A 16,932-nucleotide genomic window follows, 5' to 3' on the forward strand; every position below is an offset into this window, starting at 1 on the left:
CCTCTGCTAAGGAAAACCTTAGGGAATCTGGTTGGGTTATCAGCTTTCTTTATTGTTTGTTTTAAAGAAAAGGTATTTCCAACTGAAGGATTAAAAGCTGCACATGCTTTACATAGCCCAGCAGTCTAGTTCATGGGATAATGAACATTTCTTTACGATACAGGATTTTCAAGAATGCCCAAATCTCCAGTCAACATCTATATCAAAGGGGTAGCAATCCAAAACGTCCCTGGCTGAACAGGTCAGAGCCTGCCCACAGAAAATGCAAAAGGCTTTTTTGTTAAGGGAAGTACAAAGACGAGGTACAAAGCTGGTGTCTATCTGCAAGCTCTACGAGTTACATACCCACACAGCAGGTTGGTGAGAAGAAACTCTAAGCTGATTAAATTAACCATCCCCAAAATGCTCTGGCAAGGCAGGGTTACCTGCATGGTGCAGCGGTTTTTGCTTTGATCTCCAGGAAATGTCTGCTTATTCAAAAGCCATGTGCTATAGCAACCATGGTTTATAGAAAAGGAGGGAGGGGGAACAGAACTCCCCAGTGCTTTGCTAGGGAAGTTGTACCACCACCGACAGAGTCCTGTGGTTAAACACCTGGGGCCAATTGACATTACAGCTAATTTCCAGAGCATCTTGCAAACCTAAGGAGCATTGACAGGATCCTGCAGGAGGAATCCTGGGTTTCCTGCCCCACTCATCAGTGTGTTGGTTGTCTGGTGGAGATGCCCACCATCCCCCGGAGCAGAGACCTCCCACAGGAAAGCTGGAGCTCATCACTCCAGAGAAGAATCTCATCCCCAGTCATCTTATTGTCTTACTGCTCCTGTGTCTGCAAGAGGGGACACTTGGAAGCAGCAGAAGCATTCAGGAGCAGGAGATCAAAAGTTCCTCCCTTCCTTTGAGGTCTCAGTCTTTGTGTTGTTTTGGAAGGGGGGGAAAACCAAACCAAACCAACCAACAAACCACATAGCCCTCAAGAGAGACAACACATAAGATCTGTTGGTTTCCTTTCTCATGTACTAATAATTGTCAATGTAAATCCAGCACCACTGATTGCAAGCAACCAAACCCCATACCTTAGACATATTCATCAGTTACAAAATAGCTTAAAACGGTTCCTTTTTTAAAGCTGCATATATACTGGGCGAGGAGGGTTTGCCTTTGTGTTTCCACACTTCTTCAGAAAAAGGGCTGCAAGATGTGGCCCAGCCACAAGGACTCAAACCAGATTCTTTTTTGTTTAATAGCATGAGATTCTCAGCTTTCCTTTGGTGCCCCCATTTCCAGCAGCTGGGATTTATGCAAAACAACATCAAATGCCACAGGGCTTATAATAAAAATCAAATAAAATCATGAAAACTCCTGCGACTGCAGTTTTGCCATCCCTGGGCTGCTTTCAACCAGCACAAGACTGCATGGCCTCTGCCATGAGCAATGAGAAGAAGATGAAAGGGGAACAGAATGAGACAGCATCTGCTGGTGAGGGCACAGCATCTCGGCAGTGTATTTATATGCTGAGGAAGATCATGCTGCATGCTGTAGTCTCACCAGTCATATTCCTGTGGACTCACTGGGGTCCTCCAAGCCCTTGCCTGTGGTTCACACTGGGGTTCTGCTCTGCCCTGTGTGAGAGCTGGGGTTCTTCAGTTTGATGCCCACCAGGTATAAAAGCATGAGGAATTTGCTGGTTTGTGCTTTCATTTCAGTGCTATGGATTCCAAAGCAGCTGCTGTGGGTTAAGAACTTCCCTTTGCACAGAAAAGTTTTCTGCTCCATAAACACTGCATGTCACCTTCTGGTTACTGAAGCACAAAGCCAAACCCTGGCACAGAGGAGCCATGAGGACCCAACGCAGCTCAGGGGGACAAGGACACTTCTGCAGCAGCAGCAGCCACCACTGAAAACCAGGTTTCCTCACATATTTTCCTTGTTAGTTGAAGAGTCGGAGAACAGTCAACAAGGGCTGATTTAGCAACAGCCCTTCCCAGCGCTGAGCCCCTCTGTGCTGTTGGCTCAGACCAAGCTGTAAATTACTCAAAGGCAAAGAGCTCCTGCCATCCAGGAGGCTGGGCACATCTGGACCCCTTGCCAGGCTGTCTGCACCATCCCACTCCTGCCCCTGTGTCACTTTGAACATTGTCTCTCCACACCAGGCTACAAGGACAAGGGAACCACAGGGAATAACTGACCAGACACGCACTCACAGCACACACTCAAAGCCTGAGCCACATGAAGCCAAAAGTACAGCAGAGTCCATGCACCCATCAAATGGATCGTTTGCTAACGGTCCTGGAAAACACTGGCTAAAACAACCACACAAAGAAATGGTGATGGGATACGGACAAGACAAGGAACGCTGGTGTTCCATTTAGATGCGAATTTTCCCCAGCAGCACCAGCGACCAAGAAGAGGAAGACTTTGAAGGAAAACCTGCTAAAAACTAGAAGCCTTCCAGAAGTATAACAGCCTGACTTATTTACTTCCCTCAAAGCCAGTAAAACACAGGAGCATTAATAAGAACAGCCTGAGCAATGAAATGCAAATGCCACTCAAATAATTAAATAAAGAGAACGATCCTCCTCCCAAAACAATGGACAGAGCTGTAACATCTACCCTCACGGGAAAGCCTCATACAGGAGGCTCTTGTTCCAGCCGCTTCAAAAAGGCTTTAATTTTAGTAGGTCGGCAAGCGTATGACATTACAAAGCACTTCTTAGACAAAAGCAGAGCTGAGGAGCCCTGCAATCCATTTTCCCTACAGGAAGGAAGGCAAAGCTTCCTTTTGCAGGGAGGAGGTGGAAGGGGAAAGGGGAGGGGGCTGACATTTTAGATAGGATGAACAAGGCCAGTGCAGGCCAGGCACAAAGCAGGGAGGTGAAACCAGCAGAACAGAGTGGAATACAGACCAGCCCCACCTCTCACTCAAGCTCTGCCTGTGTTTGCCTTTTTAATTTTGCTGAGATTAGTTTTGCTGCATTTGCAACACGTTGAAGTCGTGCGTCCCCTCCTAGGAGAGATGTTTGTCTTTCACTTCCTGAGAAGTGTACATATTTACTTCATTCTTTAACGCACTCAGGGCTCAGCATCACAAATACCTAGTCTCTAGGCAACCTGCAGCCCAGCTCCCTTGAAGCAAGACAACGCATGGGAGGAAGTGCTCAGTGCTGGCTATGGCAGCGCTCCGAGCAGGATGTCACAGAGAGGCTGGGGGCTTTAGTGATGGAATTTTAAATAAGAAGGGACACCGACGCATGCTGACACTGCAAAAGGCGCTAGCTGAATAAGCACACATTGCCCAATAGAACAGTACCTCTCCTGCATTGCTTAACCAAGGAATGAACCAGACATGGATTGCATTATTCCTGTGACGGCCCTGAGGCTCAGGCCTTGGCTCTTGCCTAACAAACAGAGACCCACAGCTCTGGCAGCTCAAGACACAAGTACAGGTCTCAAAAGCTGAGATCTCTTTTTAACCCTGGTAAAATTGCCCTGGGAGGCCATAAAGCCCGATTAAAAAGAGAAAGAGAAAGTAACAGAGCTGCTGAACGCGCCCTTTGACACTCCTGACTTGCCAATAGCTGTAAGAAGGAGAAGAGGACCTGGCCACGAAGATGGTTTTGAAACTGATAGCATGACAGAACGGTTTGGGTTGGAAAGGACCTTAAAGCTCATCCAGCTCCAACCCCTGCACAGGCAGAAATGTGCAGCTGTACAGGCCACACACAGCAACAGCCTCTTACCCAGAGCTTGCCATCCCAATAAAAGGCTCCCAGCAGCTTGACGATGTGCCGGTGATCGCAGGTTGCCAGTATTTCAATCTCCACCATGTAATCCTCCAGTTCATCTTCACTCTTTGTTTCAATGACTTTGGCAGCCGCTAAAGCACCGGTTTCCTTGTTCTTGGCCTGCAAGGAAAAAAAACAGTGTGAGTACAACAAAGGCAAGAAGAGCCAGGAGCACACAGTACTCGAACAAGTCCTTCTCTCCCAGTTCATGCTCAGCTTGACTGGTACCAGCCACACCACAAGCACAGAAACATGCAAAGGCATTTCTGTTTCCTAAACCTGCCTGTAGCTTTGCAGAGAGGATGAATGCTGTGTCAGTGCCAAAGCATCCTCTTCCCAGCCTCCTGTGCCCACACCACTTCCCATCATGCAGAGAAAGAAGCTTTTAGAAAAGGAGATGCATCCTATCGTTTGTAGCATCAGGCTCTCCAATAATATCATAGATGACAGTTCCAATTACTAGCAGTCTTGAGTACACAGATAATCCAGACAAATTCGAGACGGGTGTATTTTGATTTCCCAGGACTGGCCAGGATTCCTGATGGTGCATATTAGTGAGCTTTTCAGATCACAGTAAGAACAATAGTACACATGCTTTCTGATCTGCCCCCTCCATTGTACACTGTCCCTTTAACCAGCTTATTCACCAAATAACCAGAAAACCACCAACACCTCCATGTCCAGGGGTTGGAAAACTTTTCCTGACTTTCCCTCCCCATTCCTCACACCACCACAGGTGTGTCCCAGCTTGCTGACCTCCTTCCCCCCAGACACCCCTCCCCAAGCAGCAATCTACCCAGGAAGGGGCTGCTCTGCTTGCAGGGGCCACACACCAGCAATAGGCCAGTAAATCCAGGCTGCACAGGAAGCATTTGCAGACACGTTTCTTGTCACCCACTCCTCTTGTGTCCCATCCCATATGAGGAAAAGGCAGCTGACAAAAGACTCAGCTAACAGCAAGCGCCTGTGAGCAGGGACAGAGCTGCTCCCATAGAGGACTGTTTCAGCATCATCTGCCCAGCACTGTCCATTGGCTTCTCCCAGAACAGCCAGGGCAGGTTCACATTTCGCAAATGCAATTTGTACAAATTGGTGCAAGAATCAGGAGTTTCAACAAAACCCCAAAAGGGCGTTTGCCAGACAGTCTGTGCACCAGGATGTGTCACATGCTGGTAGAGGGGGCCCCGCAGGAGCTGTTTACTCAGGAGCACCCTGCCATGCCCAGCACCACATTGAATCACCAGATCAAGGGGCAGGATAAATCCCTATACCTCACCCATTCAGCTCCCCATGGATACAGGCAAGCGCTTATGCCATGGCTGCAGTTCATTACCTGTTTTCCTTCCATCACACTCACTTTGGACTGCCTCTCCCCCAGGTAAAGAAGTCCCACTGCAGGTGCTAATTGTGCAGGAGCTGGGCAAGCTCTGGTTGTGAACTTCCTTACTGCTCTGTAGTTTATATGTCTGTGTTTGGAAAAACCTACACAGAAGTTTACAGGATTATTAATTCCTAGTATAAACACTGCAAGCTCCAGTGAACAGTTTTATATAGGCTAGGTGATAGCTTAACTGTGTACTGAGGAATAGGCTGGGAAGGGGGGCAAGGAGCAAGGGGAAAACAACACAATGTAGTCAGGAAAGTAAAGGACCCCTGAGCCTCTGCTGAGTTTTGAAGCCTTGCTGCATTCGCATGAATTGGCATCGACAGCTCTGTCTTTACCACAGGGGACAAACCCATTTCCATCTGGGCTTGCTGCCCAGTCTCAAGACAGAAGCTCATGCTGGTTTCTTTTGCTCCTGTGGTTTGTTTCTTACCATCTTACCCAGATGCCCAGAGGAGAACACACAGAGCAGGGCAGCGGGAGATGCAGAGCACAGTAAGCACTGGGAGAAGCAGAGTGCTTCCAAATCGGAGCAAGAGGTGCCCCATTCTGTTTGCTCTGCACTTATGGTGTTGGGAGAGGTCCAAGAAGGGGAAGTAAATATTGTGAGAAGAGGTGGGGCTTCCCTTGGAGGTCAGCCATCGCACGCTTCCCATTGGCAGGGTCCTGGCCAGCTCAGCCTTTCCAGGATGCTGGGGCCCTGCAGGCACCTGAAAAAGCCTAGAAGAGCATGCCCCAGTTGCCCACAGCATCATCACCTACTGAGAGGTCTGAACTGACTTGCTCTCACTCTCAAGCCTTGAGGGAGCCACTGCAGCAGCCACTCTGCCACCTCTGACCCCCTTCTGGGCTTGCTAGAGGCAAAAGTGCAGGGATGCTGGATGCTGAGCTGGAGGACATGGGTTTGCAAACCCGGCTGCAAGCTGTGGGTGAGGGAGTGACTGCAGCCCACACGTTCATTGTGGCAGACTGACCTCATTCATCATTACTAATGGGTGAGCAACCCAGCAACCCCCAGCAATCGCTTCCTGTCTAGATACAAGCCCATGTAGGTTCTGCCTGATGTTCAGCCTTTAAAGATGCCCATAAGAGAATTAGCTGCTGCCTTTCTGCATCACATTGGACAGTCCCAAATGAGAGTGTTTACCCGTCCATCTCCATTTCCTCATCCACTCTAGCAGGGGACACAGCTTGGGGATGGAAGGGAATCCCATGAGCTGCGTGAGGTGGGTTTTCACCCCAGGGGGAGAGGAGCACTGCACTGTCCCAGATCCCCTGAGACCAGCAGGCACAGGGGTGTCACACCACTTGGTCACACCAGTGGAAGCAACACCACCATCTCCAAGGAGAAGTCAGCTCCGGACAACACAAACCCAGGAAGCAAGAACACGACTTCTGAAACAGCAAGCTAACAGGGGTAGGGGTGCTGCAGGCATGAGCCCTGTACTGTGCCTGCTCCTGTGATAATGTCACAGGTACAACTGAGTGCCCTCACAGCACTCCCCAGAAGGCATCAAAATGACCCTTAGCCCTGCAGGACGGAAGAGAAAGGTAAAATAGGAAGGAGATCCTGGAAAATTAATCTCCTCTGGCATTGCCCACTGCAGTGTGGAGAGGAGACTGGTGGTCGAGTCCTTTGAGAGGACCAACACTCACACATCCTGCACAACTCCTCTGCTCCCGAGATGTCTGTAGCCGATCTGAGCCCAAACCCAGCCTGTAGTGTTTCTACCATACAAGACATAGGGAGATCCCCACCGTATGGTGTGTGCATTCCTGAACAAAGCTCAGCAAGTCACGTTTGTCACCACAAGAGCTTTGGAAATCCAAGGGGCTTCTGTCCATTTCCTCTCCATCTGTTTGTCCTCCAGCAGTGACACCAGGCTTCAGCCTCCCTGGGAATGGCAGGTGCCTGCCATCAGGCAGATGGCTGCATCACAGCCCCTCACAGCAGCCAGCCAGCTCCCGAAGCTGCTCACAGCAGGCCACATTTGTACAGACAGCGTCACGTTTTGGCCAAGTACGCCAGGCAGCCTCTCTGCAATTCACATCTGGTGATTCCCTGCAGCTTCTCTGCTGGTATTTTCCTGCATACATTGTATTACGACAGAGATATTCTTCCAGGAAGGTTTGTTGCGATCCCAAGTATGCCAAAGGCAAACGTTGCCAGCCCTCGGAGCTGGTTTCAGATATCCCTGGCATGAGATGATGCTTCAGGGTTTAAATCCCTTTCTTGATTTCTGCTTAATCCTTGTGCAAGGGATGTGAATCTGCCCACAGGTGTTAGCACAAAGCAAAACACAGCCTACTCTGCCCTCAACAAGCCAAGCTAGCAATCAGCAGCTCCGAGTCTGTGACCTGCAGGCCTGGTTGATGACCTTTACAGCAAGGGGACCCATAGTGCCAGGCTGAGAAGAGGCAGCATCTGCTGCTCACTCAGCAAGAGATGCAGAAGGGAAGGAAAGGGTTGCACCAACCTCTCTGCAGCTTCACCTTTACCTGAAGGGGGATCATGCCCTCACCTTGCAGCAAGGGACATGAAAACTTCTCTCATGCTGCTTCTTGGCTTGTCTTTAAATGCCAAAAAAGGAAGAGACAATGATATGGAGGAAAGAAGAAAACCAAGAACTATCAAGAAAGCGCCCTAGCACTACTCACCAACAGTTTGTAAGATGTTTGAAATGGAATCCTGCAAAATACAGGTTGAATTACAAACCTCGAGTCTTCTGCAAACCCCAACCTAATTACAGGGTCTCCATCCCAGCAAAAGCCCAGGTAGAGAATGCAGAGATGGGGAGAGAGCTTCTGTTCTCGGGTTGAACACCCCCAAATGAGCAGCTTTAGGGGAATCTGTGGCATTTCACATTTTTCCAGTGAAACTTGTGGACAGGAACAAAAGACCCACCAAGATGGTGAGATTCCAAGAACAGAAACTGTTTGATGTCAGTCTATGACCTACAGCTGGCCAGTCAAAAGCACTCATCCAGTTCCATCATCTTTTAGCTCCTCCACTCCTGGATGTTTTAATGGCATGGATAATTTGTCCCTGGAGTGCAATTTAGTACTAAAACTAAGCAAACAGAGCAGCCAGCTGCCAGCACAGTGCCCAGGATGTGCTGCTGAGCTACAGTTCCATTCATTACAGCCTTGGCATTTCAAACCTGACAAGTCCTTATGGCCACTTCCAGCCTTTGTGCAAATCAATGCACTGCAGAGACCCCGTGACAGGTCTGTGCAGAAACGGGTTTGGAATGTGCATTCCACAACAGAAAACATACCCCATAAAAGTTATCCAGTAAACCACTTCCAGAAAGGAACACCACGAGCCAAGCAGGGTGCAAAGCAAAGGATCTTGCTGGAGTCCTCTAGAGCAAGATGGGTGCTGGACTTGCTGTTACCAAACACACTTTGAATAGCAAGGGATAGGGGATGAACAGGATTACTCCTAGATGGCAGAGGCATAGAGAAACTGCTTATGGACCTAAGGGGTGCCTGTTCAGGTGACAGAAGAGGCTGTTTGGCTTTGTTTGTGACTCAACCTCCGAGCTATTGTGAAATCCAGATTGTGACAAATGCAGGAACTATTTTAAGCCTTTAAAGCACACATTACCGGAAGGCTGGATTGTTCAGTCCTTCCTCATGCAGGATTGCTGCTGAAGGCAACGGCCAGTTTCTAGGTGAGTCAGGGGAAATCCAACATGAACTCTCACTCACTAGTGGAAAAGAGAGAGCTAGCACTGAGAGCACCTGATCCTGTCCTCTACACATGCTTGCCCACAGTATATTCCCAAGCCAAGGGACAATCCTTTTTAAGCCGGTCTGCCATATCATGTCACCATATTTTTGGTGTGAGCTACTCTTCCCCCCCTTATAAGTCTTCTCTCTGTGGCAGGAGAGCTGATGCTTCACATATCACTGAGTTACAGAAGCAGGAGTAAAAAGCCTGGTGCTTTCAGTGGACGCTGTGTTTGGGGGGGTGACAGTTCCGACTTCCCCCACCTCCCACACCACATTCCCCTTTGTATACGAGCAAGTGCTCACTTACGTATTTCTCAGGGATTACTTAAGACTAATTGCCTTCCGATGCACTTTGCCCAAGCTGTCTGCATCAGTAATTGAGCTCAGAATAGACAGGCTTGAGTCAGTGCTCATGTTATTGTCCAATAATCAATGGGAGCTGAAATGAGTTCCATGCACAACAAGCTCCCTAGAGCCACTTCAGTCTGTCACCACAAGTGAACACCGGGTTGGGGTTCTTTGGAAACCCTGAATTCAGCCCTTGGCAGACCCAGTGGAGCGGTTGGTGATGAGCAGGCACAGCAGCAAGGCTGGCACAGCCCTGGTCTGGCAGCCCTGATACACACAGCAGCATTGGGTCAGGCTGAGCCAGCGCTGCTGCTTTGGCAGCTGTGGCAACACTTGTGCAGCGGCAAAGGGAAGTGGAAGTGGCTTGTGAAACAAGTCAGTGTTGGCTATAAAAAACCATGCAGAAATGTCTTCCTCTGGTTTTTACAAGCTAGAGGCAAAGCAATATCACCAGAGAGCTCAAACTACAGCCAAGGACTTGTTTTCTCTGTAGACATGCCAAAACACAGTGTGACCAAAGCATGGCACAAACACCTTTTCTTGCCTTAAAAGCTCAGCACTGGTGCAGCAGAAGAGGGTGAGAAATAACAAGCCCAAGCAGCAGCACGTTAGTCAGGGAGCAGGAAAGCCCCACGCAATGCTTCAGACCTTGCACCCAAACATAGCAGCAGAGCCTGGAACAACATGAGTCTTTTTTGATGCTACACCCCACTATAGCCCACCCATAGAAACCAAGTGGCCTTCATGGTCCTGGTGTGAGCAAGAAGTGAACAAACAGCCATGCCAGGGTTGAAGAGAGTAAAGATCCACATGGATCCAACATCTTCAGCCTACACAGGTCTAGAACTCAAAAGTACAAAACATCCTTCAAATCACTGGTCCCCTGGAAGCACACGGTGCTCTGAGGGAAGCCAGTGCTGTGAGTGAAGCACTCCTGCCTGGTCTTCACTCACTCAACACCACAATATTGAAAAAGAAAATTAAAATGGTAGGGGAAAACCCCATGCAGCCACTTCTGAGCTTCCTCGCAGCTTTCTGCTCCAATTTGGTACATACCGAGCTAAGGCTTGAGTGCCTACTATGCCCAAGAGCCAGGGAACACGGCTTAGGCAGTGGTAGCAGGCATGTCTGTGTCAGCCCTTTCACTTTGTGCTAGAAAAGGCCCCAGTAGAAGAATAAAGAACTGATGAGACCTTTGCTATCTCTGCAGCACCAGCCTGCCCAGGGAGGACACCCAGCAGTACTCCTGTGCTTGTCAAGAGAGAAATGCAGGGCAGGCAGCAGCTCGACAACAGCAGCAAGCACTGATGTCCAACAACAACAGCTGGTTTTGCTGGGGCACAACTCCCTGCACTGTCTCTCCCACCTACTGAAATACCACCCAAACATTTTGGTTGATTGAATGAGAACATGAGCCGTGGGGACACGAGCACAGGCAGGTGTCTGCACAGGAAGGGAAAAGGTCAGGAAAGTTTCCATGTGTTGGATGGGAAAAGCATTCTGTTTTGAAGAGATGACATTCAGGGGTGGAAGTGAGGTTCTTTTCTATGGCCAGGAGGCAGAAGCCAGTTAATGCAACTCCAGCAGCACTAAGTGGCAACGCTGCTCTTCACAAGGGCCACCCTTCCAGCCCCTCATCCCAGAAACAGCACAGAGACATCGATCCTGAATGTGACTGCATTCGCCTCTCCAACAGGAGCTAAGCAGCTCCATCAGCACGGTGATGCTCAGGCCCAGCTGCTGAAGCAGATGGGCTATGTTGAGCGAGGCAGCAGTTCACTGTGCCTGTGGTTTGCAAGCACCCAGCCCTGGCAAAGCACGCTCCTGCACCACTCCTGCTGCCTTCGAGAGCCAAGTTTGTCAACAAGGACCCATTACCTCAGTGTTTCAAAGAATATGTTTCAAGTGACTTTGCTCTTCATAGCTGAATTCCTTTTCTCCCAGGACTTGAGGCTAAGCAAGGTTGGCAGTGCTGGTGGATGGGAGGGTAGCACTGCCACCCAGGACTGGCAACCAAGCAGTATGGCAGCAAGGATGGGTTTGACCTGAGACTCATGAGGAAAACCCAAGATTTACACACAGCAGCATCCGAAAGGTGAGAAAAAGAATCTTTTTTTCCAAGGAAACAGCATGTTTAAAGAAAATTTAAAAAATATTGAGAATTATGGGATGTGCTGAGCAGGGATTTTTCTACAGAGCAACTGCCACGTGCTAGAGGGTGAAAGGCTCAAAGCCTTCATCTAAGCTTTCTCTCCCATGCTGCTGCCCACAGCTCCCGCTGTCAGCAGCATTGCCAAGCTCTGGGCCATGGCACTGAACTCATTAACAAAATATTTAGGCCATGGAGACCTATCCTCTCCCCTGCCACACACATACAGCCGTGGCTCCGCAGGGACAAGCTTCACTTGGACTTCAGCACAGACAGAGCATCACATGTTTCAAAGCGAGTTTCAAGTGAACACTGAGCTTAAAGTCCAATCAGGTTTAACATTGTTGGGCCACTGCTTGCCCAGAAGAGTGGTGTCTTCCCATTCCTCTTCTCTGCCCAGCTGAAAAGTTGTAAGAAAACCCTTCAGCCATTCTAAGGGACAATGATTTAATCTTTCTTTTTTTTCTTTTCTTTTGCTGCCATAGTTACAATCAACTCAAACTCCACCAACCCCCTTTGTTAACTTCCTCTCTTTCATTTTTTTTAAGCTAACTCAGCAGATCAGCATCTCTCAGTGACACCCTTTCCAGGAATTACATGTTAAATCCCCCACAAATCAAACCGACAAGAGCTGAGCCCGTGTCACTGGTGCCAACTCACGCAAAGCCAGAACGGTGCAGGTTCAGCTGGTGAGCAGAGAGAGGTTTGCAGGTGACAGGGACGGTCTTGTGCCTTCAAACCGGCCCATCGCTGTGAAAGCCAGGCTTATAGAGCAGCTGCACAACATTTAAAAATTAGTCTTATTACCCACATTTCAAAACAGAGCACTTACAGTCTGCAGCATGTGCAGCAGTGCAGCAGTAATACCACCCTCACAGATCAGATAACCCAAGCCATTATCTGAAGAAGAAATAAGAACAACAACATAAAAGGCACAGCTGTGAGGCACTGTGACATGGGCTCAGCGATATCTCTCTGGGAACCAGCACGCGGAGCCGTTGGAAGGCAAGTTTGACTTCCCGCTGCACTGGGGGCTGCGGGCAGCGCAGCAGCCCACGCTCCCCACCCTATGAAGAGAAAGCCTTATCAGGGGCCAGCATCCCATCCGCGGGCTGGGAAGGGGAGATACCGTTTCACAAGAGACATGAGCACAGCAAAACAATCCCACTATGAGAGGGGCAGCCAATCCCAAGGCTGAGCCCATGCTCTTGTAAGATCCAGTCCATCCCCTGCTAGCTCGTGAGTTCTCAATGCCCAGAAGAGCCCTGCACATCTATTCCTGCTGACAGGCACACAACCACCTGCAGCAGTAAACGCTGCACCAACGACTGGGTTTTGCAGGACTGAGATGCGATTCAGCAGCTCCGAGCAGCCAGCCCACAGCAGCCTGCACTGCTGGCTTCATGCCGAGCATCTGCATGGCCCTGAGATCAGCAGGGCTTTGCTTCACCAACACAGCTCTCTAGGGTGCTACTACCACTTCTCCCTCCCTGCACACACAAAGAAATGTTAACTGTGAACTGATAAAGCCACCACCATATATTCTATGGATTGTATCTTGGGTGTTTCTGAAGAAAGAGAAATCTGAGTTAGGAACTTGTATTTTTATAGGCTCACAACCCTAGAGGTGCTGCAGCCCGCCCAGGCTAGCACACACAGGTCACAGTTCCCAACTGCTGGCCTAATGAGTGATTTAAGAGCATCAATTTAGTGAGCTTTGCATGAGGTGAGTAACAAAGTTTATTTGGCACAGAGCACGTTGCTATCTACAGGCTGCTATTGCTTCCTTATCATACCTGCTGGACTTACCCAAACCAAGACATTAACAGAATGAGAGCTAGAAAGAAACAGTTTCTCCCCACCCCCTTCCTACTTTTCAGCTTCATTACCCTCTGCAACAAGTTTCACTGTTTCCTCATACCACCAGGGTCCTCTTTTGCTGAAAAAGGCTTTTGTACAAAACCAGGGAAATCCCAGTAGTTTCTACTGGCTGTAGGTTTCTTATGGTCTGCTGCATGCATTTCAGACTCCACTACAGATCTGGTTATTTTTAATTACTATATATTTAAATTAAGCCTGTCCTACTTTTCTTACATGCTGTGTCAAACCAGTTCAAGTTTGCTCAGCTGAGTGCATAGGGAGTCCAAGACACAGCCCCCTGACAGTGTTCTGCAGGGCAATGAAACCATTACCCAGCCCAGCACCCCTTCCTCCTGCTCAAACCTGGTCTTATAATACTAAAACAAGCACATTTTTTCTTCTACCCACATCTAAATTTCTCCCAGGTCATACGCTTCAGCATACAAATCCCACTCTTTTGCACTGCTCAGGCTCTTCAGAGCAAGTATAACATATGGTATGTAGGGCAGGATGTAGGCATAGGTGGATTATATCATCTCCCTGCACTTCCATGTGTGGGAAAGGGTCAGAGGACAGACAGGAACTTCATTCAAACATCCTGAAACTCTCACAGCCCTACAAACACTCAGAGCTGCTCTAAATGATCGCTTTTGTGTGAAAAGCAAATTGACTTTAAAGGGAATTCAAGAGAATGATTAAATCTGTTCACTGCATCTTGGCCACCTACGTTCTCCTTGCACACAGTGGGGCGTTTTGTTTGGGGCTTTTCTGGCAGCTGTGCAGAACAAGAAGACAAGCCTCATCTTTCACATCGCCATCCTATGTGCATCAGCACCCAGGGTGGTGCTCCAGACTGAGAAGGACAGAGGAAAACAAGATGCAAGTGAAATCTTAGCATGGCAAGAAACTATGATGTCTCTGCAATAATGCTACTGGCTACTATCTAAAAATTAGGTTTTCTAGTACATGGCACCCAAATGATGTGGGATTCTTAAACAAACAAACAAAATCTTGCATGAGAACTCTTCAAAACTCAACCATGCCCATTGGCCAGCCAGGATGGAGAACAGGTTGAGAAGAGATTCAAAGAAGATGGAGGATTAAAACTTTACTAAGAATAAAATAGCCCTTGATTTCTTCACAACATTAATCCCCTATCCCCTGATAAGCCATGTTAAAACAACAGAAAAGCAGACAGTTGCCCAAATGTACTGGTTGTAGAGGAAGTCAGCTTCTGGTTATAAACATGTAGTCTTCACTGCTTTGTTTACTGCGATCCACATTCTCATTTGGGTCAAAATGGGGATCAAAGGAGATGGAAATAGTTGGAGGTAAGGAAAGGTCATTACCTGAAGGGCTGACATCCTTAGCCTACAGTATGTAAGCTTAGTCTGCTAATTGTGTTATTGTTTTGAGGCTGGAGTTAGCACCAGAGGCATTAGGATACGACAACAAAACCAAACCAGCCTCGTATAAAGTAGCTTCGTTCTGAAAGTCATCCACTTCAGAGATGTTGCCCATGTTTAAATTAGACAGGATTTAAACCAGTTATTCCTCTTAAGTTTTCATTTGTCTTGTCATTAACTTCTTTCACAACAGCTACCTCCTTCGCATCATTGGATGAGAAACGTAAGCAAATATAAGCAAAGAATTATCCAGTAAAGAGTGAACGTGGCTACATGCAAAAGGGTTTCCAATACACAACACCAACTGGAAACAGAAGTGCTGATTCCTACCAGTGCTACCTTTGGAAGGATGACTACATTAGGGATTTAAAGGTGATTTTTAGGAATTGCATTTTATTAGAAGACAGGAACCCTCACTAGAACTTCGACTCAATGGATATTTAGTGTCCATTTTTGTAGAGTTTCTACCAAATACCAATTCATTACAACAAATCCCAGGGAACTGCAGTAGAACACCTCTGCCCTGACCTGCAACGGACCAGCTCCCTTCCTGGCCTTCTCTTTCGTTACTGGTTATTCCTCAACTGTGAAAAGGCAACACCTTTGTAAGTGATCTGATGAGACCACCAAAAACCAGCTACCCAACAGCTAATTCACCACTCTCAGCCCAAATTATGCCTGTAGCGTGGGTCCCCCAAGGAGCCTGGATCCCCAACCTGCTCTTTCAGCCAGACCCTGCCAAAAGGCTCCTGTCTCGGCTGTAGCACAAGAGAGCAGAGATTTCAGAGCCGGTAACAACACGAACACCGTTGCTCTGGAGCGCAAAGGACAGCGTATTTGGCCTTGAACCCCCCACCCTTTAACACAGAGATGAAAGCGTTCCTAGCAGTGGACACGGCTCCATTCTGGAGGAGCTGGGCTCCTCTGCCCGCTGTACGCTTCCCGCCGGCGAGGACCACAGGAACACAACGAGTGTCAGTCCCGGGGACTCGCAGAGCTTGGAGCCTGCCCGAGACCGCTGACTTCCAAGCACTCCTCCAGGCTTGGCAAGGACCACATCGCCTCACAAAAGCACCGCTCTGAAAGCGGGTGACTGAAAGGGGGGAATTAAACCCGCCGTTCCCCCCTCCCAACCCCGAGCCAAGCGCTGCGCTCCCACCTTGTAGACCTTGCCGAAGGCTCCGTCGCCCAGCTCCCCCAGCACCTCCCACACCTCGCCGGGGTCCAGGTCGCGGCGGACGTGCTCGTACTCCTTGGACCTCCGCTTCTCGAAGGTGGAAAGGCGCAGGATGCGGCGGAAATTAGCGAAAGCCATGCTGGAGCGGAGCGGGGACGGCAGCAGCGGAGCGGGGACGGCAGCAGCGGAGCGGGGACGTGCAGCAGCGGAGCGGGGACGGGCAGCAGCAGGAAGCCGCCTCCCGGCCCCAACTAAGCCCGAGCCGCTGCGCGCCGCAGAAGCAGGGAGCGGAACCGCCTCCAATCGCGCACATGGGGCCAGCCCCGCTCCACCTGCGGGCCCGGATGACCCCGCCCCGCACCAGCCGGCACCGCCCCCGGTTCGCACGGCCCGGCTCGGCCCGGTCCCGCTTGGCACAGCCGAGCCGTGGCGGAGCAGAGCCCGGAGCCGTGTCCGCAGGTGGAAGCCTTAGCGACAGGGGCACGTTTCCTCCTCCTCCCGGCTCATCTCGTGTGGAAACGGCCCAACACCAACAGTTTCAAACTCCCGATAACGGCGATTTGCGGGTGTCAGCACCGCGGGTACCCGTCATGAGTTTGTTTTGGAGGAGATGGGACCCAACCGGCGTCAAGCGTGAAGGTTCTCATCATCCCCTCCCTGCCAAAGCCTCGGCTCCGCTGAAAACCCGGTTTGAAATCGGGTATTCAATGGGGACACCTAGGGGAAATATCCGATGGTGCAGCCGCGCTTCGGAGCGTCGGGTTTGAACCGAGGGCTTGGAGGTCAGTGTTCATCTGCACCAGCCTCGAAGATGCCAGCCCCGCTCCCATCAGCAAGCTCACATACACGTGCGTGTAACACAGGCGAAACTCCGCACAGCTCTGGCTTTGAGAACACCCGGGCTAGGTGGTTTCTCATTATTTCCCCATTATATTATACCTGAGAACACAGGGACTGAGCGTTGCCTCTCCTTGTCTGTGCTGGGTTTACTGTGGTACAAATCAGCCCTCACATTTATACTGGGAGTTTCCCCGATGCTGAAGCTGGAAATGCTACTTGAAACTCCAATTCCTGGAAATGGGTGG

General features: G+C 49.6%; 1 protein-coding gene across 2 annotated transcripts in view; it reads right to left on the reverse strand.

The window, feature by feature from the left end:
* STK10 (serine/threonine kinase 10) overlaps nucleotides 1–16,191 on the reverse strand; it is a 46,898-nt gene extending 30,707 nt beyond the window's left edge. Inside the window, exons 1-3 of one of the 2 annotated variants that reach the window (XM_062607704.1) lie at nucleotides 16,052–16,191; nucleotides 15,830–15,990; nucleotides 3,741–3,905 (exon numbers count right to left, since the gene is read on the reverse strand). In XM_062607704.1, coding sequence (XP_062463688.1) covers nucleotides 3,741–3,905; nucleotides 15,830–15,990; nucleotides 16,052–16,160 — 435 coding nt within the window. In that variant the 5' untranslated portion in view covers nucleotides 16,161–16,191. Of the gene's footprint in view, nucleotides 1–3,740; nucleotides 3,906–15,829; nucleotides 16,010–16,051 lie in introns of those variants that run through there. The other variant, XM_062607705.1, reaches the window with a different exon arrangement.
* Between the last annotated feature and the right edge of the window lie 741 nt (nucleotides 16,192–16,932).

This window comes from Pezoporus occidentalis, unplaced genomic scaffold, assembly GCF_034315485.1.
Source record: "Pezoporus occidentalis ecotype Australia unplaced genomic scaffold, CSIRO_AGI_Poc_V1 ctg124, whole genome shotgun sequence".
Lineage (NCBI taxonomy): Eukaryota > Metazoa > Chordata > Aves > Psittaciformes > Psittacidae > Pezoporus > Pezoporus occidentalis.